This window comes from Topomyia yanbarensis, chromosome 2, assembly GCF_030247195.1.
Source record: "Topomyia yanbarensis strain Yona2022 chromosome 2, ASM3024719v1, whole genome shotgun sequence".
NCBI classification, from domain to species: Eukaryota; Metazoa; Arthropoda; class Insecta; order Diptera; family Culicidae; genus Topomyia; species Topomyia yanbarensis.
Genome location: NC_080671.1, coordinates 446,321,888 through 446,349,159, shown reverse-complemented (window position 1 = coordinate 446,349,159; position 27,272 = coordinate 446,321,888). Strand labels below are relative to the sequence as shown.

Here is a 27,272-nt window from a genome sequence, read left to right as displayed (position 1 = left end):
TAGTACATGGCATTCGAAAGATATAGTAATAAAGTATATCACCTGCAAATTTGAAAATATTACATTGACGGAATCGATATTTATAACGGTTTGGATGTGGTATGCGGTCATAGATGGGTTTTCTACCAGACTTCAAGCGTGAATCCATGTTTGTCCTTTGACTATTTAGGTCGTTTATACGTGTCGCGTTTTTTAAAGGAAACCCTTGCGATTTAATTACATAAATATAATGTACAAATGGTGTTATTTATATGGTGCACCGAAAAAAAATATTAAATTAGGGTTGTCTACCAAACGTTAAATATAATGTGTAATTTAAAAAAAAATAAATGAAAGTTGGAATGTTTACTTCAAAAGGCCATCAATGGTATGTTGACCGATTCTAATTATTTTTTCATTATTGAACAGGTAGACGTTTCATCGTTAATTTTCATCAAGAAGAATATAAAATAGAGTAGACTACTTCAAACAATAGACAACTTAATTATCCTCAACTATATGTATTATCACTATTTAGTAAATATCTTTATATTCAAAACGACGACCTATCAATTTCTATACATTAGTTGAATGCAACGAACGCAAACTACAAATCGTGGAAAAATAAAACCATAAATTCAATATATATATATATATATATATATATATATATATATATATATATATATATATATATATATATATATATATATATATATATATATATATATATATATATATATATATATATATATATATATATATATATATATATATATATATATATATATATATATATATATATATATATATATATATATATATATATATATATATATATATATATATATATATATATATATATATATATATATATATATATATATATATATATATATATATTCAAAAATATGAAGGTATTTGCTGATTCAGATCAATTTATGTTATGATACGGTTTTTGTTGGAAATTTTGTACAATCGTGATTCGCTGGTTGGGTTGACAGATGTTAAAACTGGGGGATGTTATTAGTAGGGGGATCAAAGGGAATGTTATTAGTACAAGTTCATCTGCTCATATCTCTAACTATTATCAGTTTTATTGTTGAATTGAATTTAACATGAGAATTTGACATTCAGATGTCGACAATGGACCAACTAGCGGAGGTCCAACTAAAAAGCGGCTCCTGTTAAAAATTGAGCGACCAGCGAATCACGACTGTGTTAGTTTTAACATTTCATACATCCATAATTTGTAGTAAACAGCAATTGCAATCAACTAGTATATAAAAATTGATAGGCCGCTATTTTTAATACAAAAATAATCACTAAATAATTATAATACATATAGTTGAGACCAATTATATTGTCTATTTATTTATGTAGACAACTCTATTTTCTATTCTTCTTAATGAAAATTAACGATGAAACGTCTACTTGTTCAATAACGAAAAAATAATTAGAATCGGTCAACAAACCATTGAAATATGGCCTTTTGAAGTAAACATTCCTACTTTTATCCATTTTTTTAATTTACACATTATATTTAACGTTTGGTAGACAACCCTATTTTCATATTTTTTAAGTGTACCATATAAATAACACCTTTTGTACATTATATTTATGTAATTAAATGGTAAGGTTTTCCTTTTAAACCCCCGACACGTACAAACGACCTAAATAGTCAATGGACAAACATGGATTCACGCTTGAAGTCTGGTAGAAAACCCATCTATGACCGCATACCACATCCAAACCGTTATAAATATCGATTCCGTCAATGTAATATTTTCAAACTTGCAGGAGATATACTTTATTACTATATCTTTCGAATGCCATGTACTAAATAAGTAGACAAAAAAATTGTTTGTAGAGATAGTACCAAACCCGTGGGTGTTTGCTGGTAGCCTTTTGAAACGTGTCATAAAACTTGCAATTTCTCTCGAATCCCTCGATGGATCATTTTAAAATTCACTGAGAAGATGCTTGAATACTGTATCTTTCGAATGCCGTATGCCAAATTTATGGTCATTTTTTCTAGTTAATAACGGTTTTAGGAACACCGTGCTTAAGTATACCAATTAATTTAGGATACCCTTTTAACATAAACTATGGCACGAATGGGAATTGGTTTGCCGAGTTTTGGAAGAAGTCGATAAAATAACCCCTTGTAAACTTCCTAAAAATTGGTGTAGTTCGATGCAATTGAATGAAAATATCCTCAGAAAATGAGATGTACCTATTACTGTGCATAATAAATAAAGTGTAGAAACCGTTTTTGTCATCTCCATGGTGTATTTTGGGCTGACAACTTCATAATAAACTGAAGCTGTTCAAATATTCTTCCCTTCCCTTGATGTAGTCTAAGAACTATTTCTGATTATTTAATATAGTCTTCTAGCACAAAAATTAAAAAAAAATGATTATTTTATTTTTGTATATTTGCATCTTTAAGATAAGGAAAACATGATCAAGAAAAAATTTACTCAAATTTACCCTTGTTTGTCTGCTAGAGCCCATCAAACATATTTTCATATGAGGCTGATAAAATTGGGGGATGATCAAATTGGGTCTTCAATGCATTATAATAGATAGGCAGCATTCGAAGAAGTTTCTTGTGGTCGAGTGCAGAACGACTATGTTTCTACTTACTTGCAGTCAGCGGCGTGGTCAGAAATTCAGTTTGGTGGGGATTTGGTGAAAATCTAACTTACTGTCCAAATGGCATAATTACAAAACCGCCATCTTTGAAATTTTAAATTAATGGAGAACCTGTTTTTCAAAAAATCGTTACAGAGTTCGTGTCTTTAGGGAATTTGTTGAGACTTTCATTTAAAGCAACTTTATTGTAGGTATGAATACTACGTGTATGGAGTATATCGAGTTATAAAATGATATTTACGAAGTGTTCCTAAATCTAGTTTTTTCTAAAATATCTTTCTATTGTGAGCTTCACAAACTCAAGCTTTGGATAAAATGCAAATTTTATCGTTTATAAATAATAGAATAGATATATCATAAACAGTAAATCATAATAATTTAATTTAAAATTAAATAGAAATAGCCTAAAATATGTTAATACCTTGAACACATGGAGCCCTCATGTCTTCAATAAAGTGGTTTTGCAATAGCACTCCCCAAAATTTTGCTGAAGACATTAAGTCTGGAATAAAATTTTGTTGAAGAGTAAATTCGCCATAAATACTTCTTGGAGGTTATAACGCCAAAATTATTTTATCAAATGATGTGCTGTTTAACGTTTGTAAAATTCATCGAAGATACTAAACCTGCGAAATTGGCGGAACGGAAAACGCCATTTTTTCATAAATTTCCCTACTTTTGGAAGGTAGTTTTATCGTTATAACGTTTTCGTCTCAACTCGACGCATTCCTAAAATAGAAACATTTTCAGCAAATGTTGGAAGTTCTGCAATTTTTCGGTGAGCAGTTCTAAGTTTCATAGACAATTCCAGTTTCGCTTCCTATTAAATCCATATAACAGTACACCCATTCAAAACTGAACTCAATATGGTAGGAAATTATGATTATGATTATGATTGATTTCAGAACGCTGGAATGTGTTTGTATTGGAATGTTTTTAGGCCATTATTTGATATTGATGTTATTAGACAACTGTGAGATCAAGATCAATACATCAGTTACAGATCAGGATCGCATTCCAATTTTTCAAAGGTCCTCATGATGTTTCAAACAATAGGTTATCAATGTGCTGATCAGATAATTATCATTGTAATATTGAATTAAATCAGTCAGCATCAATAAATTTTTAACTTCAATCCAATTATTTTTTTATTTTGGTGTGGTTAAACCTCAAAGCATCCTCTTGGCTACACCTCTGCTTGGAGTTATTTGATGTCTTCACTGAAGTTATTCGCAAAAGTAAGAGCTACAAATTTGATGAAGGCATTTTTTTCAATCCAATCACTTCCAAGAAAATTTATGAAAATATCTCACTCTTAGGGGGATTAATCAGTAAAATCACAATACCAAAAGTAAGGGCATATTGTATGCTTTAAATTCTCCGAAGATACTATTGACCTAAAATAAGCCATTTTGGCGTTAATAATAGATTATATGTTTTTGGTCATATTTCTGGCTATGGGAAATGATAAAAATCTTTCGTCCGCATTTAATGTTAAATATCCCTTTTGATAATAGTCCGATTTCAGCGAAATATATAAATTGTTTAGTGATGTTGTCAATTCAGGCAGCAAATTCTAAAAAAACTGCAAAAAACGCGATTTTTGCACCTTCAAACATTCATATCTTGGAAACAAAACATCAGAATCAAAAACCGTTTAAAAGCGTTCTGTCTGGGTGACAGGCCTATCATTTAAAATTGGTTTGGATAAGATCGGTTGAGCCATTGCTGAGAAACACGAATGAGAGTTTGTCCGTTACATACACACACAGACATTGTCCCATATCGTCGAGCTGAGTCGATTGGTATATAAGACTCGGCCCTCCGGGCCTCGAAAAAAATCTTGAAAGTTTGAGCGAATTCTATACATTTCTTTTCTAAGAAATGTAAAACATTAAATTGTCTATTACCGCCAAAACGGCTAAGTTGAAGTCGTCTTCGGAGAAGGTATTGGATTTTTTTTCATTTAATTATAGAGGTTTTAACCTTAGGGTCATTCACCTCTATTCGGGTTAGAGAAATCAGTTTTTGGAAAATCTTTAACCCTATGTGCGGGGTTGGGAATCGAACCCAGGTGAGCTGCGTACAAGGCATTATTGGATTTAATATGCTCTTTTTTTGACATTATGTTTTCACTGATTAATACCCCTATAAGTGAGATATTTTCATTAATTTTCTTTTAAGTGATTGAGATGATATCTTCTGTAAATTTATAGTTCTTTCTTTTGCGAACAACTTTGCTGGAGACACCAAGTGTCTGTCTTGTATGCTTTAAAAGTTATAGCATGTTATTTATCATTCTATATAGTAATGATCCGTTTTAATATACCAGCCGAATTTTATTTCGATAAAACGGAAACGGTTTTCTAGAAAATACATTTTTTGCATGAATTTTTGATACTAGCGTGCCACCGAAATGATTAAAATGTTTGTTGGAATCTTAAAAAAAAATACATATATTGTTGTGATATATTCTTTGTTTTATCTATCACCATAAGTAAAAAACTCGATTCTTTCGATCTTGTATAGCAGGTCACCTCGTTAAGGGTTTATATATGTAGCGGATCGACAAACAATTTTCTAAAATTGAATTATTTTCTCTAAACAAGATTGCAAAATTTTACTAAGGGGTTACACCATTGTAGAGCACGAAAATATAGGAATATTTCGTAAATTTTAGTTGATCATTGATGCAATGTAAAGATGAATCGAGATCCCGTAAAATGCGAGTTATAATACTAGTTATGATGTACAAAAACTAAAAGTGTGAAGTGCTTTCAACACAAGTTTGCAGTTGAACATCATTTTCCCACAGACTAGTTATTTTGGAAAAGATCCACTGCCGAAAATATAGCTCCCGTAAAATCGATACAAAATTGCTTCTTTAAAAAAGTGCAATAAAAAATGAAATCCAACGTACATCGCTGGAGAAAGCAATTTCAAAAACACTGTGAAAATTTCAGAACGATAAAAAAAAATTCTTTGAGTTATATTTTCGGCCGCATCAAAAAATTGTGGTTTAGAGAAAAACACAATCAAAGTTTTTAGCACACTCAGGGTATATAGAACAAGCGTTGCGGCAAAATTGAAAATTTAAATATTCATATGTTATTGCCGCCTTCCATATTTGGACATATTACTGTTAAGATCCTAATGCAAATTTCAGGCAAATTAATAAAAATTAGATTCTTTAAAAAATTCCACTTTTATTAATAAGGGTGTGAATATTACAAAGTACTTGTGTAAATATTATCAAAGACTTAGGCATTACGATTAGTGATAATAGTTGAAATCAAAATCCTTTTTCCAACCACTAGCTATTTTGAGTCGAATTATGTTGCTCACTATGAGGTCACTTTCAGAAAAAGTCGATATCGAAATAAACGCGTTGAGGTTGCGTGTTTCAAAGAGCTGCAATTTCAGTTCTAGTTCTCAGATCGCCATTAAAATTTGAATAAACGCTTTTAATGATATGTACTTCAAATAGATATGCGCAATATTTTTTTCCATTTTCTGGGCAAGCACATATGGTCGGTGTTAAGTCAGACCGGACTAAGTGACAAAATATTGATTTCGAGAAAAACGAGTTTAAGGTTTGAATCGCAGCATCCTTTTCATTATTATTGGAAGTTAATTTTTGCCATAATTCTTGTTTATTGTTACATATTTCAAATCTGGCAAAAGTCGAATATAGCTGACGATATTCTTTATCCAGTGCTATCATTATCTCATTTTTTTTATGTTTTGCGACTTAGTCCGGTCTGACTTAATGCCGACCATATATAGTCCCTAAAAGGAAATTCAGTTTTTTTCATACATAATGCATTGAATGAAGAACTTAAATATTTACTTTTAATTTGATTTTGACATTTCTCGCAAAGATGATGTCCCATCCTAATTTGATCGATATAATATCCGAAGATGTTGATTTGAGCGTTTCTCTGAGGCCTACCACTGTCCCATGTAGTATGTGTTATCAAAAACATCGCGAAACATAATTTTGTAAATGTCTCATCACACTGTTAGGTGGATTAAACTCGTTTTTAAATACATATTTTGCATACGTTCCTGAAGTCCGATATAATTATTTTTGTTGTCCAATATACTGAGAAACCAAGAACCTTCACTTGCCCAAATTAAACACTTTGCTATATTTATCCTTGACCGGTAAAGGCTGGGTACTGCGTAAGACAGAGCCTCTTACCAGCAACTCCTATCCCTACCTCCCCGGGGTACTGGTCGGAAACTACGAGCAATCTTAGGGTAGATCGGGTAACCAACCCCGGTTGGAACTTTGGTCGTAGGCTGACAGGGAAGGAGGGGGGTTGCTACTGCAAGCCTGAACGCCTGAGCGCCTGATATCCAGGAGGAGCGGCTTAAAACAGAGTCTATTCTCCATGTTAGGGACGGCTGATCATCGTCCGAGTGCCAGTGAAGGACTCTAAACTCAACTGTGCACTATGGTCCTCCAGAAAGTTAGCGGGTTGGTGTCAGGCCCTGCGAGGCAGCCGTAAAAAACCAATTTCAGTGAAAAGTCAACAAGATAAGAATGCGAACCGATACCAAAGGCGACGACCACTGCGACGAACAGGAACTAGCGATTGGAAGCTCGGAACGTGGAACTGCAGATCTCTCAACTCCACCGGGAGCACCCGCATACTCGCCGATGTTCTCGAGGACCGCGGGTTCGGAATCGTAGCGCTACAGGAGGTGTGTTGGACAGGATCCATGGTGCGAACGTTTAGAGGTAATCATACCATCTACCAGAGCTGCGGTAATACACATGAGCTAGGGACAGCTTTTATTGTGATGGGTGATAGGCAGAGGCGCTTGATCCGTTGGTGGCCGATCGACGAAAGAATGTGCAGGTTGAGGATCAAGGGCCGTTTCTTCAACATCAGCATAATAAATGTGCACAGCCCTCACTCCGGAAGCACCGATGAAGACAAAGACGGTTTCTACAGCTCGAACGAGAATACGACCGCTGCCCAAGCCACGACGTCAAGATCATCATTGGGGACTTAAACGCTCAGGTAGGCCAGGAGGATGAATTCAGACCGACGATTGGAAAGTTCAGCGCTCACCAGCTGACGAATGAGAACGGCCTTCGACTCATTGATTTCGCCGCCTCCAAGAACATGGCCATTCGTAGCACCTTCTTCCAGCACAGCCTCCCTTATAGTGATCTCCAGGTGTAGGAGATCACCGCTACAGACGGAATCGCAAATCGACCACGTCCTGATCGATGAACGGTACTTCTACGACATTATCGATGTCAGGACCTATCTTGGCACTAACATCGACTCTGACCACTACCTGGTGGTGGTTAAATTGCGCCCAAAACTATCCGTCATTAATTATGTACGGTACCGACGGCCGCCTCAGTACGATCTGGAGAGACTGAAGTAACCAGATGTCGCCACTGCCTACGCGCAACACCTCGAGGCAGCGTTACCGGAAAGCTCGACGTGGCCCCTCTAGCGAACTGCTGGAGAACAGTAAAAGCAGCCATCAACAACGTAGCTGAGGACATTGTCGGGATTGGTTCGACGAGAAGTGCAGAGTGGTTTTGGAGGGGAAGAATGCAGCGCGAGCGGTCATGCTGCAGCATGGAACCCGACAGAATCTGGAACGATGCAAACAGAAGCGGAGGCAGCAGACACTCCTCTTCCGGGAGAAAAAAAAAACGTCGCCTGAAAGAAGCGGAGTGCGAGGAAATGGAACTGCTGTGCCGTTCTCAAGATCCACGGAAGTTCTACTAGAAGCTCAACGCATCCCGCAAAGGTTTCGTGCCACAAGCCGGTATATGTAGGGATACGGACGGGAGCCTGCTGACGGACAACCGTGAGGTGATCGAAAGGCACCTGAACGGCGAGGAGAATGTAGGTACAGATGATCAAGGCAACGGAGGATTTGGCTACGTCAGTGCAGTTGAGTTCCCACGTTGAGGGAAGTTAAGGATGCCAATCAACAGCTCAAGAACAACAAAGCAGCTGGCAAAGATGGTATCGCAGCAGAACTCATCAAGTTGGGCCCGGAAAAGTTGGCCACTTGTCTGCACCGGTTAGTAGTCAGGATCTGGGAAACCGAACAGCTACCGGAGGAGTGGGAAGAAGGGGTGATCTGCCCCATTCCCAAGGCGACCATTTGGAGTGTGACAACTTCCGAGCGATCACCATTTTGAATGCCGCCTACAAAGTGCTATCCCAGATCATCTTCCGTTGTCTATCAGCTAAAGTAAATGAGTTCGTGAGAAGTTATCAAGCCGGCTTCATCGATGGCCGGTCTACAACGGATCTTCACCGTACGGCAAATCCTCCAGAAATGCCGTGAATACCAAGTCCCAACGCATCACCTGTTCATCGACTTCAAGGCGGCATACGACAGTGTCGACCACGTCGAGCTTTGGAAAATCATGGACGAAAACAGCTTTCCCGGGAAGCTGACTCGACTGATCAAAGCAAAAAAAGTTCAAAACAGCGTAGATTTTCGGGTGAACTTTCCCGTCCATTCGAATCTCGACGGGGACTGAGACAAGGTGATGGACTCTCGTGTCTACTATTCAACATCGCTCTGGAAGGTGTGATGCGACAAGCCGGGCTCAATAGCCGGGGCACGATTTTCACGGAATCCGGCCAATTTGTATGCTTCGCGGACGACATAGACATTATCGCCCGAACATTTGGAACGGTGGCAGATCTGTACACCCGCCTGAAACGCGAAGCAGCGAAGGTCGGACTGGTGGTAAATGCGTCCAAAACAAAGTATATGCTGGTAGGCGGAACCGAAAACGACAGGATCCGGCTAGGAAACAGCGTTACGATCGACGGGGATACCTTCGAGGTAGTGGAGGATTTTATCTACCTAGGATCCTTATTAATGGCTGACAATAACGTAAGCCGTAAAATCCGAAGACGCATCATCAGTGGAAGTCGGGCCTACTATGGGCTCCAGAAGAAACTGCGGTCAAGAAAGATTCACCCCCGCACCAAATGCACCATGTACAAAACGCTTGTAAGACCGGTGGTTCTCTACGGGTACGATACTTGGACCATGCTCGAGGGGGACCTGCAAGCGCTAGGAGTTTTCGAGCGACGGGTCTAAGGACGATCTTTGTCGGTGTGCAGGAGAACGGTGTCTGGCGGCGAAGGATGAACCACGAACTCGCTGCACTCTATGGCGAACGCAGTATCCAAAAGGTGGCAAAAACCGGAAGGATACGGTGGGCATGGCATGTTGCAAGAATGCCGGACAACAATCCTGCAAAGATGGTGTTCGCTAATGATCCGGTTGGTACAAGCAGGCTAGGAGCGCAGAGAGCACGATGGGCGGACCAGGTGGAACGTGATTTGGCGAGTGTTGGGCGTAACCGACGTTGGAGAGCTGCAGCTACAAATTGAGTATTGTGGAGGCAAATTGATTCAGTGTTATCATAAAATTGATGTTGAACTAAATAAATGAATGAATACAGGGTGTTTGGTTCATGGTTAAGAACCTCTCGAGGGATTCTTATTTGGAGAAAAAAATCGTTCTACACATACCATCAAATCTCAACCGTTACTAAGTTGTTGAACTTTTTGTGTTAAAAACTTATTTGTCTTAAAATAGCTCTAACTCAAAAAGTATACTTTGTATTTCAAAGCATTTCGATTCATTGAATAGGTGAGAAAATTTCCCATTAAATGGTACCCTCACATGTTTCAGTTAATTAGGTTAAGTAATCTTTTCACAGTAATTTATTTAAAATTTAACAATTTTGATCGATTTTTCGTTCATTTCGCGAAAGTCTTAATAGTTAACATCACTATTTTAATAATTCAGATTGTTAGTCTTGAAGAGCTGCATAATTTGTTATTGAACTTTGATATTTTTGTCTCATTTTCACTAATACTAGCTCTTATTGAAAAAGTATGGCACTTATTGTACCTTTTCTTATTTTTATTCGAAAGCCAGAAAAATTTTGCAGAGGAAGATGTATTAATACCTTTCAGTGAAGTGCATTTAGTATTCTTTTAGAAGTAAATTAGTTCAAAGTTTATGTTATTTTAGCATTTTCGTTAATTTACTTAAAAAAGGAAATAATAAACATCACCACAATTATCATCGAAATAATGTATCTCAGCAAGTTCTACAATTATTTCTTTGACTTCATTCAATTATCTCTTTTAATTTCGAAGCAAAATCAGTTTTATCACCTCGCTTTATATACAAAAACAACGATTTCGAATCCACTACATTGGTGGTGAGGTCATGCTGTGTTAACTATTAAATTGCAGCGAAATGAAAAGCGATATGGATAAAGTGTCAAACAACAAGTTATAGAGAATGTTAAGGGACACCAAATGAACAATAATAACAATAAATTTAGTTAAATAAAATTTGGAATAATTATAAAACTCCAAAAAATGCCAATTTCGAGTTATTTTACAGGTAAAAAGCCATTCAATACACTTAACTAAAGGATATTTGTACATAAATCGAAAGAAATTTTTTTCAGCTTTCCAATGAAGCGTTGGAAGTAACGATTTAAAGCATATTTTTTAGATTAGAGTCTTTTAAACACTTGCAAGTCGATTACAGGAAAAGTTTAATAATGAAATTACAAATAAACGAGAATATGATGTTGAAGAACAAATTATGAATCGTCCCAAAACCCAACTTTTGGATAATAGATATTGCTATAATCATCATTCATTATTTTGAGAAAATTGAAAAAAAAAAAACATCCTCAAAAACGCCAACTTTTAACCACTTTAAAACTCAATGGTGATTAAAAATAGTTAACTGAAAGATATGAGAACGCCATTCAATAGAAAATTTTCTCACCTTTCCAATGGAACTAAAAGATTTAAAATACGAAGTATTTTAAGATAAATAAGTTAAGAGGTTCTCAATCATGAACCAAACACTCTGTATATTTATCATGTGGAGAAGGATAATAACTAAATTAATTATGGAATTTGTGTTTCAACTTCGTTTCATCAGATTTGTCCTTTTTTGTGGGAAACCACTCAGGACTAGGGGTTTGCTCAAAAACACAAATAGTTTTCCTTGCGTCCATTCAGCGCTGGCTTAGTCCTGTCACTTAGTTAGTGCGACATTCTGATGAGATGAAGTCGAAACACAAATTTCGTAGCTAATTTAGTTGTTAGTTTTGTGCACTTTACGTGCAAAGATGATTTTAATCAATTTTCTCCTTAATGGAGAAGAAACAGCTTTTACCAAAAAATTTCCCCACTGAGTAGAAATATTACATTATACATATTGCTTTGGCTTGATAAGCCAAACCAAGTTTCGATTTCATTATTTCTCATCAGCCCAATCAGAACTCCTTTTCTTGCGGGTAGTCACGCAAAACTAGGATTTGCTCAGAAACACAAATAGTTATCGTTGATTTGAAGCTAGCGTCCTGTCACTAAGTTAGTGTCGGGTTCTGATGAGACGTTATTGAAACGCAAATTCCAAATGTATGATCTGCTTAATTGAGGTAATCTTATCAATTTCGATAATTTTAATGCACAGGGTAAAAGTAATACCATTCCGCTAAACAGCCTGTAAAAAGTGGGAAAAATGCTATGACGCGGAAAACAAAGCCATCATCATGAAACACAAAAATTGATAGCAGTAATGTCAAATTTGAATAAAAACGGCACTACCGAACCGTCCGAATTACCTGCAAGATCGGTTTGACATATTTGTTCGATAAAAAATAGACACGACACTTCACAATAAACCAACAAAAAATTAAATAATTTAATCTGATTTTCTGTCGCGTTGTTGACAGTTATTGAAAAGGTAAGTCACGCAACCTGCATCTTCACACTCTGTCTGTGCCTGCTACGATCGCTACGACTCGTCTGCTTGTTCGTGTGCTATTGTTGCGTGACACTCGACACTCATTCCACTTTGGTCACACCCACCGACCATTGTTCAGATCGTGTGTGTGTGTTGTTTAATGCAGCAAAGTTAATCGCCGAGAAGATAATCAAATAAACACCGACTAACCCGTTTCGGTGAGCACGATAATGCACGCACATACTGGGACAATACGGCAGTGGCCACCCAATAAGAGACGATTTCAGGCTGTCCTTCGAACATACCTATGTTTAGGGATTTTGGAATTAGCAACTAGATTCCAGTCCCTGCTCTAGAACGAATGCTAGTGTCATTGATTGTCTATCTGTTTCTAATGGGCGATAATTGTATTGATGATATTGCCCAAAGACTCTCTATCGTCGGATTCGGAATGGAAGGTATATATCAGGCCACCATTTGGGAATGGGTTTATAGATTTGAACCATAATGGCAGTGATGTTTGGTTCGAGCGGAACTTGCTTTTATCACATCATCAAACAATATAAACAGTTCAAGTGCCCAACAATGAAACACTCACCAAAATGTTGTAGTGAAACTCCCTCCTTCTTAGCCAGCTCCTGGCGCGGAGTGAAGCTGATTCCGATCTGCGATGACCCGTCCGGCGAACTGGCAGCACTGGCTTCGGCCTGTCCAACGAAATCTACGTACACGCTCAGCAGTATCAATGGGTAGAGGACCTGTGACAGCCGAAGTAGTTCGGAACCATCCCGAGAGTTGCTTTTATGGGGCTTCATGGTTAAATTATCTACTTTACTGTGTCAATTTTCGGCTTTGCCGCACAATAACAGATGTAAACATTTATTGATTATCTCTTAACAATAACGATGGGAAGTGTCGTTGCGTGGCATGGTTCTGCAAAATGGAAAAATGGAAGGTTGAAAGATTAATAAAAAAAATCTGAAAGTTTAAAGTTCAAAGTTTTTTTTCTTATTCAATCTTGCTCACACACACAGAATAAAGCTCAAACATGGCACCATGAAAAGGCTGCTATTTTAATATTCAAATGTTTACGATAACAGCCGCGACAGAACGGCTTTGCTCCCAGTAGTGGAAGCAGCAGCGGTACGACAATCCGAGTAGCATGGCAAAGTGCATGAAAAATTAAAATTTTATGACATTTTTTCACCTTGCACCGTTTGTTCGTAGGCGTCCCGTGTTCGTTCCGTTGATATGGGTACGTACCAACGGCAACGACGATGGCGACGATGATGACGACGACGACGACGGCAACGACAACGACACAATGCACGGTCGTAGCGAAAGGCCTGGGAAAATGTTAGAAATTTTCCAACACCCAGCTCGCCTGCCCTGAAAGGACGGTAAGGAAGCTGGTTTCGTGTCAACCCATTTGATGCCCATCAGAAATTCAAATGTTTCATATTTAATTCGCAAACTGGTGTTCGCTGTTTTAGCGCGGATTGTTCGGCGCGTTATGTAGATTTGGTAGATCCCCGGAGCAAGAGAATGGTTCTTTTTATGCGAGAATTCTTGAACCTTTGGGGTTTTTGGGATTACTAGTTTATGGCGTGTCTCTCATTCACTCGTGGTGTGTGTGAAAAATGCCTAATATTATTGTTTTATTTTGTTTGTTCGCAATAGAAAATCGCAAAAAAATAAGGCGGTGGTCTGCTCGATTCGTCCGCGTCCTTTATCACCTATTTTTATTAGGTGATTCATCAGCAGTGCTATCATTGAAAATGAACCACCTTGGTTATTCAATTATTTCTTTTCGATCTTATTTTATTGCAAACAACTAAGCAGTCCTCATTTTATTGTATTCAGAATTGCACTTGTTTTGTCGTATATATTGTTAAATGTTCCTTGATTTGATGGCACTGCAAGGAACATGTATCCGATGCGCAAACTAATTCCTTTGTTTGTTTACTGTTTATTTGACCAACTAAAGAACTAATCCACTGGTTATTTGATGTGCGGAGGAAATACGCATAGTCTTGTTTGAGTGGAATGATGACTGCTTATACATTTATTAGGGTTAAGAATTAACAATTCGCGAGAAGAATTAAAAACCAGTTATTAGAGGTGGCATTACGCATCTCGATTCGATCAAAATTCTATCCACTCGATCTTGTTTCGCATTATGTATTTCGAACCGAGCTCGAAAGTAAATTTTCGTTAGATTTCCCTCGAAGAAGTACTAGATTATCGAAAAGTGTTGGCATTATGGAACCAAAACCATCTAACTCGAAAGCGACTCGAGTCGAACGTATTTGCTCGATAGCTTTATTGCTGTCGACTGTCGTTCGAGATTATGATTTGTGTTTTTATTTCATGTCATTCTTTAAATTGGTTAACAATCGGAATACTTAGAGGATATAAAATTAACAAAAGGTGTAAAAAGTTATCACGAACTTTGAGTTACTGTATGTTATATCTATTTTCACCATCAGGAACATATTTTTTTATAAAAAGTAATACTAAATATTGATAATAAGTTATCCTACAACAAGTAATAATAAAAAGTGTTAAAACAAATCGATGGAGCAAAGTGAAGACACCTTGACTTGTCTAATCGCTATTAGATAGATGTATAGAATCACAATCATTCTTGATTTCAAAGTGGTGATTTACACAATTTTCTACTCTAATTGTTGCATTTGTTCCCGGCTATACCACAATTGGTTTCAATATTACAAAAATGTAGCCTTGAATTCACTGCCATAATATACGTTTTGTACACCAACGGATTTAAACAGAATTAGGTATTATTATCGTTATTTGGATGCATCAACCGATTAAAAATTATGCCAGCAACAATTTTTAGAAGCACTAAATTTTATAATTTTCATTTTATTTGTGTTCTTCTTACCTCTAGTTTATCTTTAATAAAATAATTAACTAACAAGTACACGGAAAACTCCGCAAACATAAAAAATAATTTTTGTCTTGACTATTACAACAACAAAATTCTATTCAACGAGCTAGTTTTTTATTTTTGCGTCATCAATTGCTGAAAAAAAATTGCTCTTCCAAAAGCAACAATTTCCTGAAAGTTTCCTGAAAAAAACCCTGAAAACAAAAGTTTTAATGCAAAATTACCCATTTTTTTTTTTGAAAAGCTCAGTTTGCTCGCTATGATCATTTTGCAACATTTTTGAAGCTAATATAGAAGCAGTTATTTTTGATGTGTCAACGAAGTCATTATAAATGTTATTTAATCAAAGTATAATTGTGAATAACTCATTCTGCAGATAATATATTCCATTATGCGACTGAGGTCCGAATAAGAGACACTACCAGCTAGGCATTTCGATGTTTCGATGCTTCACCTTGAACAGCGAGATATATTAATATTTTGTGGTAAGAACTTCAAGAATACAGTTATATCAAAATAAAATAATGCCAGAGCATTGAAAGGAAGTGGTGAGGGTGAGTGACGTGAACAAATTATGAACATGTTTGGGTCAATTTCTTTACCACTATCACTACCCCATAGAAAATCCTCCCGATTTTCCCACCGACTAAATCGGCTTGCGTCGGCACAATCGGCCGAATATGTCACCAATTAATCGGTCCATTGTTGCACCGACTCTTATGGGGGTTTGACATGGACGTCTGCCGACGCGACAACCGATTAAATATGACCGACGAAATCTATTGAAATCGGTCTATTTCAACCAAATAAATCGATCGATTAGTTGGTAGTTTAAAACTGGAACCAGATTCACACAGATTAAATCTGGTGATTGATATGATGACAAAAATTGTTCACCGACTAAACCCAACTTAGTCGGTTAATTAATTTGTCGACCTCGAAGCACCCGATTTCGTCGGTCGACTGGGAAATTTATGAACTGTCAAATTTTCTATGGGGTAGTTTTATTCTGTGAATTTGACGCTCATAAAAAAAAAAACAAAACAAACTGTAATTTTGTTTACAATGAAAAAAAATCTTGGATGGAATGAAAATTATCATGCGATGAACGAAATCATTACTCGTTTTCTGCAACGAAGCATTTTCGTGCATTGTAAATAGTTCGTTTCGTTTATTTCACGAATCTGAAAAAATGTCATCTAGATGAAGGAAAAGTTCAAAACAAGTTCAGGCAAAAAAGTTTTTTATTATATGAAAACATTTATAATTATATTGAGCACTTTATTACTTTACGAGATATTTCAATTAAAGCTGGCCCATAACATGGCGTTTAATGTAAAATTGCCCGTTTTAATGTTATAGGTGTAATATCTCGTAATACATTTTGAGATCCAGTGCAAAATTTTTACACAATATTTTTAACATGATTTTTATTATTTAAAGAAAAAAATAAGCAAAAAAATTGATTCCACTTTTAAACAATTAATTTTTTTTATAATAATTGCGGAATGCAGAAGTTGTAAAAACATTCTCAATTTTTCCGGTAAGCTCATGCGAAAATGCAACTTTTTATATGAGTAAAGCTATGTCAAGTGATCCTCGATTTTTTCGCAAAATCACCGATCTTCTTAAGGTATATTTTATTGTATAGGGATTATGGTGAATAGCTTATGGTATTAATATTTCGTTACAATTCCTTTTTTTCTTTAAGATATTAACCCTTAAACTTTATTGCATGATAAAATTGAAAATTTTATATCTCAAAAACTACTGAAGATAATTCAATGAATTTTTGCACACTTATGGAATGATATTTGCACTATCTTATAAAAATATTTTTACTTTATAATTGCGTGAATAACGGTACTTTGCATCTATTTAAAATTTTCAATTGTATTTTTTCTTGTGTTCTTCACGCTAAAAATTTTCAAAACGTACGTTAAGTTATGCGGTAATCTTTCACCTTCAATAATCTGTATTTATAATTTTTCATTTTTGTTCCTATCGAGAGTTATGGAGGATTTTGTAACAGTGCGCTGTTTCAACGCACGGCCCACTTTGATGCAGCCCGCGAGAACGTTCATATTGGCAACGTCGCACGTCACTACGTCAGAAAGCGCATCGTGTAGGAAGTGCGCATCGCATGACTAAAAGAAACCATATCTCTCGATTAGCGCAAAAGGGCAAACTTTTCAATACGAATTATCGAAGGTAATTTTTTTCCGGATATTTTGAGATGCGTTAAATTTTTTTGACTGAAGTGCAACGAAAATTATAGTTGTTAAATATATTTTTTATTATTATAATTTAACGCTACTAACGATTAACATCTTTAAAAACACTTTTGTTAGTCAAAATACATCTACGTTGTATCCAAATTCTTTTTTAGTCTACAACATTACTATATGAAAGTGGAAAATCTTATGCCAACAGCATTTTATTTCACGTTTTTATTTTCACCGAGTGAACAACGATGTGTCTTTTGAAAAAAGTTTACGTAAAATCTGTTGTTCAATCGCATCGATGTTGGGGTTTTTTATCACTATTGCTTCTGTTAATTCTGTTGATTGGTGGTTCTCCAAGTTCTGGTATGATATTATTTATTTTTGTCGAATTTCAATTATTCATCAACGATCTTTATTTCAAAATCCTCGTTACAGTTTTCCGCATGTACCTGTTGAGTCATCGAATATTCCAGTTCCATTACTTTGGCAAACACTATAAGAAGAAAAATTAAACGCGTAAATTTTCCTATATTTTAAACGCGTTATAGAGGAACCCATTACTATAAACATTGGATGTAAAATCGAAAATTTAAGGAAAATTGTGTTTTGTTCATGTCCATATTTATTTTCGTTGTATTTTTTGCGCCCATTACGACATATGCTACACATGTGTTGACCAATATAATTTTTAAATTTATCACTCCACATGGATGCCATAAAAACAAGATACGACGAACATATTTATGAATTTTTTTTAACGGAATACATCATTCGTGTGATCGACCCATATTTATAACATAAATCAATCGAATGTTTTTTTGAGCAAATATTGTATATCTTGAGATAATATAGCATTTCGTCCAGTTCTCTCTATATGGGAAACACCCAAGTGCGATCGAAACAAAAACAAACGTCAAAACGTTTTCTCACTCGCACTGATGCAAATTAAATGAGCGCGTAGTTTAACGCACGACCCGATGACGCATGGCTGAAAAGGCGCTATGTGGATTTAAGAAAAGATTCACAATCTACCTCTTAGACAGAACCAAGTGAAAATAAAACGTGGTGAAGTATGTCAATTTGTGAAAAATATGCTAACGCAGATTAAAACATGCCCACTGCTCAACTTTGCTCATCGGCTGGCAATAACCGAGCGCACTTGTCCGAGGTATTGAGTGACAGAAAATTAAATAACTCTTGAACAATATAATAACGCTAAAGAGCATGCAAATTACTCAGAAAAAATTCACTTTCAATTATCCATAAAGAAAAGCTTGTCTTTTTGCTTTAATCTCAGAGATGCCATTTTTGAACATGAGATACGCTCCTTCAAAGCGATGCGCATTAGGACGTTGCGACGTGCGGCATTGCCAATAGGTACGTTCTCGCGGGTTGCATCAAAATGAGCCATGCGTTGAAACAGCGCACAGTTACAAAATCCTCTATAACTCTCGATAGGAACAAAAATGAAAAATTATCGCATAATTTGACATAAGCTTTGAAAAATTTTAGCATGAAGAACAAAAGAAAAAATACAATTGAAAATTTTAAATAGATGCAAAGTACCGTTATTTACAAAATTATAAACCAAAAACATTTTTATAAGATAGTGCAAATATCATTCCATAAGTGTGCAAAAATTCATTGAATTATCTTCAGTAGTTTTTGAGATACAAAATTTTCAATTTTATCATGCAATAAAGTTTAAGGGTTAATATCTTAAAGAAAAAAGGAATTGTAATGAAATATTTATACCAAAAGCTAATCACCATAATCCCTATACAATAAATTATACCTCATGAAGATCGGTGATTTTGCGAAAAATTCGAGGATCACTTGACATGGCTTTACTCATATCTAATATTATTTCCATACATCGAATTCTTTCCAAGCTATCAGCGATTGAAAAATGTTCAATTTTATAAACTTATTAAATATTATTTTCAGCCATAGTTTTCTCAGTGTATACTCTTATTTGACAGTTTGCTCTCGAACAGGCAGTCGAAATCTAGTACCGCAATCTAACAAGCTCGAACGCTTGGTCGAATGCAATACGTAATGCCGCAATTTCGTCGAAACGACTTCAAAACGTTTCGAATCGAGTCACTCGAATCGAGTCTCTCGAATCGAGATGCGGAAATCCCCCCTATTTCAGTTTGCTGCTGTCATATCAGCATGAAAAGCAGATATATTATTGTCATATCCATTGTTTTATTTTGATCCATTAAATTATCAATATATTATAAAAATTGTTCTCATTTTATTGAGTACTTTCATATGCTTTGGAGTAGTATATGTACTATATTATTAATTGCCATGTTAAACATATTTCTTCATTGTTATTGTTATTTATGAGTGTGCAATCGGACTGTCTCAACAACCTATTTCTGCAACCTATGTGCATTAACTGTACACCTACCGTCTCACCATTGCACTTGACAGTGTGTGCAGTGCTTTATGGTCACAAGGTTATGTGTTTCGGCTATGCAGTCTGCTGTTTAAAAAACACTATTTTGTCTTCATCCGACGTTTCGGTCCGTATTGGACCTTTTTCAAGGATTCTAGAAAGGAAGTTTATTATACTGTTGTTACATTGTTTTTTAAATGTTTTTTTTTTACCGATAATGTGTGTTCAGATCGAAACGCTTATTCTTTTACCTCGGAATTCGGGCTGAACAAATTTCAACCAGCTGACAGAGTACATATAATGCGATAGTTGCTTGAGCTCGTATAGAGTATGGCTGTATGGTGATTGGTGGTGTGTGTTTAAACTTACTGTTCGTGTACCTATACAGGGTGTTTGGTTCATGATTAGGAACCTCTCGAGGGATGATTGACTGTAATATTTGGAGAAAAAAAACGTTCTACACATACTATCAAATCTCAACCGATAAAGAGTTATTGAACTTTTTTTTTTTTTTTTTATTTTTTTTTTCGATTATAGAGTTTTTAACCTTAAGGTCATTCGCCTCTTCGGGCTAGAAATATCTGTTATGAAAAATTTCTAACCCTATGTACGGGGTCGGGAATCGAACCTAGGTGCGCTGCGTACAAGGCAATCGATTTACCAACTACGCTACGCCCACCCCCTGAACTTTTTGTGTAAAAAACTTATTTATCTTGCCTTTACCTTTAACTCGAAAAGTATACTTCGTATTTTAAATCTTTTAGTTCCATTGGAAAGGTGGGAAAATTTTCTATTGAATGGTGTTCTCATATCTTTCAGTTAATTAGTATTAATTACCATTAAGTTGTAAAGTGATTAAAAGTTGGCGTTTTTAATGAGGTTTTTGTTAATTTTCTCAATATAATGAATTATGATTAGAGCAATATCTATTATCCAAAAGTTCGGTTTTAGGACGATTCATAATTCATTTGTTCTTCAACATCATATTCCTATCTCTTCTCGTTTAATTGTAATTTCATTACTAAACTTTTCCTGTAACCGACTTGCAAGTGTCTAAAAGACTCTAATCTAAAAAAATATGCTTTATATCTTTATTTCCAAGGCTTCATTGGAAAGCTGACAAAATTTCCTTTAGATATATGTACAAATATCCTTTAGTTAAGTGTACTGAATGACTTTTTACTAGTAAAATATCTCAAAATTAGCGTTTTTGGAGAGTTTTGTAATTATTCTAATTATTATTTAACTAAATTTATCATTACTATTGTTCATTTGGTGTCCCTTAACATTATCTATAACTTGTTGTTTGACACTATCTATATCGTTTTTCATTTCGCTGCAATTTAATAGTTAAGACAGCATGACCTCACCGCCAATGTAGTGGGTTCGAAATCGTTGTTTTTGCATATGAAGTGAGGTGATAAAACTGATTTTGCTTCGAAATTAAAAGAGATAATTGAATGGAGTCAAAGAAAGAATTGTAGAACTTGCTGAGATACATTATTTCGATGATAATCATGGTGAAGTTTATTATTTACTTTTTAAGTAAATTAACGAAAATGCTAAAAATAACAAACTTTAAACTAATTTACTTTTAAAAGAATACTAAATGCACTTGTATTATCTTCCTCTGTAAATTTTTTCTGGCTTTCGAATAGAAATAAGAAAAGGTAAGGTAGGTAGGTTATAATAAGTGCCATAGTTTTTCAATAAGAGCTAGTATTAGTGAAAATGAGATAAAATATCAAAGTTCAAAAACGCAAACACATGAACACAAGAAAAGATAAGTGTATCATGTCAAAGAACAAATTATGCATCTCTTCAAGACTAACAATCTGAATTATTAAAATGGTGATGTTAACTATTAAGATTCTCGCGAAATGAGCGAAAAATCGATCAAAATTGTTAAATTTTAAATAAATTACTGTGAAAAGGTTACTTTACCTAATTAACTGAAACATATGAGGAGATCATTCAATGGGAAATTTTCTCACCTATTCAATGAATCTAAAATATTTGAAATACAAAGTATACTTTTCGAGTTAGAGCTATTTTAAGACAACTAAGTTTTTAACACAAAAAGATCAATAACTTAGTAACGGTTGAGATTTGATGGTATCTGTAGAACGATTTTTTTTCTCCAAATAAGACAGTCAATCATCCCTCGAGAACAAAACACCCTGTAAGAGATTTTTTTAGCTCTCTGAGTTCCTGTTTGCTATATGGTCACACCTATGACCGCGCACCCGGCTTCCTATGAGCGTTTTGGCGGCTCAGAAGCTGCCCTTCCATGCGGGCTTACATTCATACATACATACATATATACTGTTTGGCACAAGTTTAGAGTGTGTAACGTCGTGTCATCTAGTCTGTGTAATCCTATGAAAAATCATCCTAGCATCGCCTTGGAGTCTACGTCATATTGGCAAATTTCGCATTGAATCCGCTTCTGCCTTTTCCTAATCTCCTTTTTGTCTCCTAGCTCCGAAGCGGATCAATCGATTATTAATTGATACGGTAAACTTACTAGCAGTATTAGTCCTTACTCTCAAATACTTTTTGACGTAGGACTACGTCTTTGTTTTCGATATGGGGGTGCACTTTGCAAATTCTACTAAAATGGTATGTAACGAAAAGTGGTCCAATTTTAAACGCATATAATTCAGCCATCTCACGATAAATTTTCAATTTTTTTGTTAATATCGCCCCGAAATACTTTTAAGAATAGATTCCAATAGATAAACCCAAAGATTTTTAATATCATGGCATTGTAACTAGTTGGGAGGAGGGCGAAGAGCAGTGGAAGCAGCCATTTTTGCTGAGTCGGGCGCATTCGGTTTCCAAAAAACCTTTCTGGAATCCGACTTCTCTTCAAACTCACGATAAGCCATGCCAACTGGCCATGTAGAAGCCGTCATAGCCTTTTCTTTGAGATCCGTGGGCATGCCAACTTTGTAGGAGACAAAATTCAGCGATACATTATACTACATCATTTCAATAACATTCTGTATTTTTTCATACAAAAATATCTACAAGCGACTTGGTGATGAAGCTTTTTGTGGAACGTCACACGATTTGGGGTGTTAACTGCCATTCAAAACCTACTTGACCGATTTATTTCAAACTTTGCATACACATTCTATGTAAAAAAAGCCTAACCCCTACGTTGAGTTTTTGAGATAATTTTCCAATGAAGGGTTTTTTTACTAATAAAATAGCGGAATCGCTGCTTTTCAAGAAAAATTTCCTCAGTATTGATTTTTTGCCTACTTTGCGTATAGCGTGCCGGCTTGTGGGAACCGGTCTTTGATTTTTGGATGACTTAAGCGGTCTGGTAAAGGGTGTCGCACAATAAATTACATCTCGGAAAAAACGCTCATTTTCTCATGAAAATTTTTGGTAGAAGTCGTTTAGAGTGTCTTGTTTACACTGTATTTTTATCGTTGTTAGTTTTTCAAAAATTGTAAAACATGGCGTCACCCGAAAAGCAACGTCGCAAATCACCCGGAAAATCCTCGATTCTGTCATCGGGACATCGGAAATCACTTCGGAATCGTGCAGTCAACACTGAGTCGTGTGATTAAACGTTACTGCCAAACTCTGAGCATCGAAAGAAAGGAGAAATTCAATCAGAATGGATGTTCTATTAGTGAACAGGATTACAAGCGTGTAGTGAAAGCGTTTAAGCGCAATCGCGATGCTTCGGTCAGGAATGTGACCAAAAAGTTAAATCAGTACAAGTCTTTCGTTCAGAAAACCAACGGCCAGGAGGGCCTGCAGGCGTACAAAGTGCAGAAACCGGGCCCGGAAACTGTACACCCAGATGCTGACAAAACCTCATTGTCTCATCATGGATGATAAGATTTACGTCAAGGCGTACTTCCGGTGGTTTTCTGGGCTACTGTTCTTCACCACCCAGCACAAGTTTGATGTTCCGGTGAAAGTAAGGAAGCAGATACTTTCAAAGTTTGTCAATAAATACATGATTTGGCAAGCGATCTGCTCATGTGGCAAACGGAATGTGCCGTTTGTGACTACTGGGACTGTATACAAGGAGATCTACCTCAAGAGGTGTCTGCAGAAGCGTCTGCTTCCTCTGTTGAAGCAACACGAGGGCCCTACGATCTTCTGGCCGGATCTAGCTTCGTGTCACTATTCAAATGTAGTCCTGGAATGGCACGAAGTTAAATTTTTCACCACGATTTTTTTTCATAAAGAACGTCATAACTTTTTTTTCAGTTTATGCATTTTTTCGTTCCCTATAACTCTTTCTCGAATAGTTTGGCTGTCTAAAATACGATATGCAAAAACTTCTACGCACTTTAAAAAATTGCTCTTGTGTAAAATGTTCAAATTGCGAGAGAAAATCTTGGCGATTCATAAACCGAAAGCAGCTGAAAAGTTTAGTTGTATAGATACAATCTATGCTACTCTTCAAAGCATGATCATGTATTGATTGCTCTGGGCAGCCGGCTGCTGAGAATTTATGATAGATTTATCATTTTTTGTATTATATCGGAATCTTTTGGTATATAAAATATACAACTTAAACTCCAGACAACTGACTATCGGAAGTGTTTCTTATACTTAATTTTATTTTTTTCTAGTTTCTATCTTTCGGTAAAACTTAACAATCCTAGAACAATAACATGTTATGTTGTTTAGAGATCTGTCGAAGAAAAAAATTTGATACATACTTGATCAATCTCACCATAAAAAATGTTACCACAAAATTCGCGTTAAACCGCAGAACTGGTGATTGTGGCAAGACGCCAGATCAAGAAAATAAGAGCTGAACCGTTCCTACACCAACGAATCGCTTTCCAGGTCAGATAATTCGGAGAAATTTCAAAATTCTCTTCACTCGAACATTTTGGAACGGTAATGTTGAACTCGACCCCAATATCTTTATAACCATCAAGGTGGAACACAATTTGACGAGCTACTGCGTGTAATGTTCTGTGAGACGGGTTTCTTCGGATGAGATTTTTCTGTTCATTATAAATATTAAATTCAGATTCAAAATCCATAATGAGCCTTTCTTGTGATTAGGAATATATTTTAAGGATTTCTGGTTATTATTATCTCAAAATAAAATTCTGACTACGGACCTGTATTGTCGTCGTTAATAAAAAAAGATACAAAGGCTTAACTTTATCCGAATCAATTTATTTTCCGTTCCAGTTCCGAATAGCACACCCATAATTTATCAATAAAGAAAGTTCTTGGATAATTCATAATTAAATAAAATACGAGCTAAATTCCGCAAACTTCCATTCGACAGTAAAACGCACCAAGATATGATATCTTCCGATAATGACCCACGGAAGAACAACAAACTTTTGAATCATATCCACCTCGCGATAAAACTTTACGTTCGCCCCCCTTCTCTTATCATTTTTTCCCACTGGCTCACCCAACGTAAACTCATTGACAACGGGGATTTCTTCGGAGCCCAACCAAAGGCACACCGTTGCGGATTTCTTCCGGCCAAAAGATCCATCCTTCTCGCGCGCACTTTCTTCCTGCCAATTAAACCCCTTCTCTCCACACACACACCCCCTACCCGTTCGAGGTACACCACAAATGGATCGTCCTTTCACACGTTTCACCTTTGCGCGTTCTATCAATTTGACACTCTCTATAATCTGGGGACGGAAGTAACCGAGCAACTTTTGTAATAAATATAAAATCTTTATATCAATTTTCATCCCTTTTCCTCGCCAGGCCATTAGTCGTCGTCCCCGTGGTCGCTCCGCCCCGCCTTGTCAACCCGATTGGCACCGGGCGATTGGGTAAAAGTTTCCACTTTTTTCACAGCTACCAAAAACTTACCACCTTTCGGTTGCGAAACGATTCATCGGCGCTGTCCAATTATTTCTTTCCTGTGCGGTCGCGTTCCCATCGGGCTACCCCCGGATTCCGGAACCGAGCACGAAAAGATTGGAAAGTTTGCCTTGGCTTCGGTAGCATGAAATTGAAATAAATTAATTATACCAATGTTTCAATATTACGAATCGGATGAGTTGGAAAAAAGTACTTCCATTCCTCTCCCCAACGAGAGGAATCAAAAAGTGAGACTTTAGCTAATGGCTAATGGAATGAACTACGGGTTAACACACAGTTTTTCGCGGAAACGAGAAACTTTTTCCGATGGCGTTAGCGTAAAATGTGCGCGGCCGGATTTGGCCTGATGGCGACGCGACGCGATGCCGCTTGACGCACGGGGTGATTTTAATTATTTCGAAAATGGATACATTTTAACAAGTTTCAAACCAGGCAAATGCAGCCTCGCCTCGGTCGGAAATAATGCCAACGAGGTTCATTTGCGATGAAGTGATAATCATGGACAAATAGAGACTGTTTGCGGTTCGGGTGCGCTTTGCGATTTGTTTGCGAAAGTTTGCAGAGCTGTTGAGCGTTTATTTCAATTATGAATACCGGGAATGATTTTTTCATTAGTTGTGTGTCAATCATGGAAAAGAGGTCATTAATTGTATGGAAAATGAACCGAAATTAGTTGAAAATGTTTATTACGACAACTGACAAGCATCAACAAACGGTTATATTGGTAATAAATATTGGATGCCAATAATTAAATTTAATAAGCTTCTGGCCGTACATATACCACGCGGAGAGAAAACCTTTTTTCTTACCAACCGTTTTCATTATCCTCCCAAAGGTTTTCCAAGTGTCCTTTTGTGACTATTTCTGTTTCAATTAATTAATTTAATATACATTTCAAGACTAATTTGTGCGATTTTTTATCGTCATTGATAATGTCATGATTCTACTGGAAAGCAATCTCCCCTCAATATCAGTCGTCTGCTTAATGCTGCTGTCCAAGAAAGTCACGAAAAAAGTTTGAATCGCTTATTGAACTTTTTAGGACATTTGAAATTAAGGTATGGTTATTTAGTGTCTCGGATTCTCCTCGTCAGTAACTACCACCAACCTAATGCTAATTAGATAAATCCAAACCACCACCAATATTGGCGCTAGTTAGACACTAATATCCAAAAAGTCACACGTCTAGTGGAGCAACCTCCTATGTATGACGAGCAGGTGTTTTGTGGAACTACACCGCCACGATTCACAGCAGGGCACGTTATGACCAAAGTTATGCCGACCTTGTCCGTTAATCCGCAAGATTGGATATTGTTCATTAGCTCGTACGCTAGCTCTGCTCAGAATTACTATTTTTCTTACACAAAGAATTTGGCAAGGGTGCAAAATGTTTCTCATAGACATGCTTCCCGCGTATATAATGTCTCTTTCTTGTCATCGGGTATCG

General features: G+C 36.2%; 1 protein-coding gene across 2 annotated transcripts in view; it reads right to left on the bottom strand.

The window, feature by feature from the left end:
• LOC131685723 (hemicentin-2-like) overlaps positions 1-27,272 on the bottom strand; it is a 135,411-nt gene that overhangs the window by 39,829 nt on the left and 68,310 nt on the right. For both annotated transcript variants that reach the window (XM_058969632.1, XM_058969633.1), the window contains exon 2: positions 13,031-13,365. In XM_058969632.1, coding sequence (XP_058825615.1) covers positions 13,031-13,247 — 217 coding nt within the window. In that variant the 5' untranslated portion in view covers positions 13,248-13,365. The remainder of the gene's footprint in view (positions 1-13,030; positions 13,366-27,272) is intronic.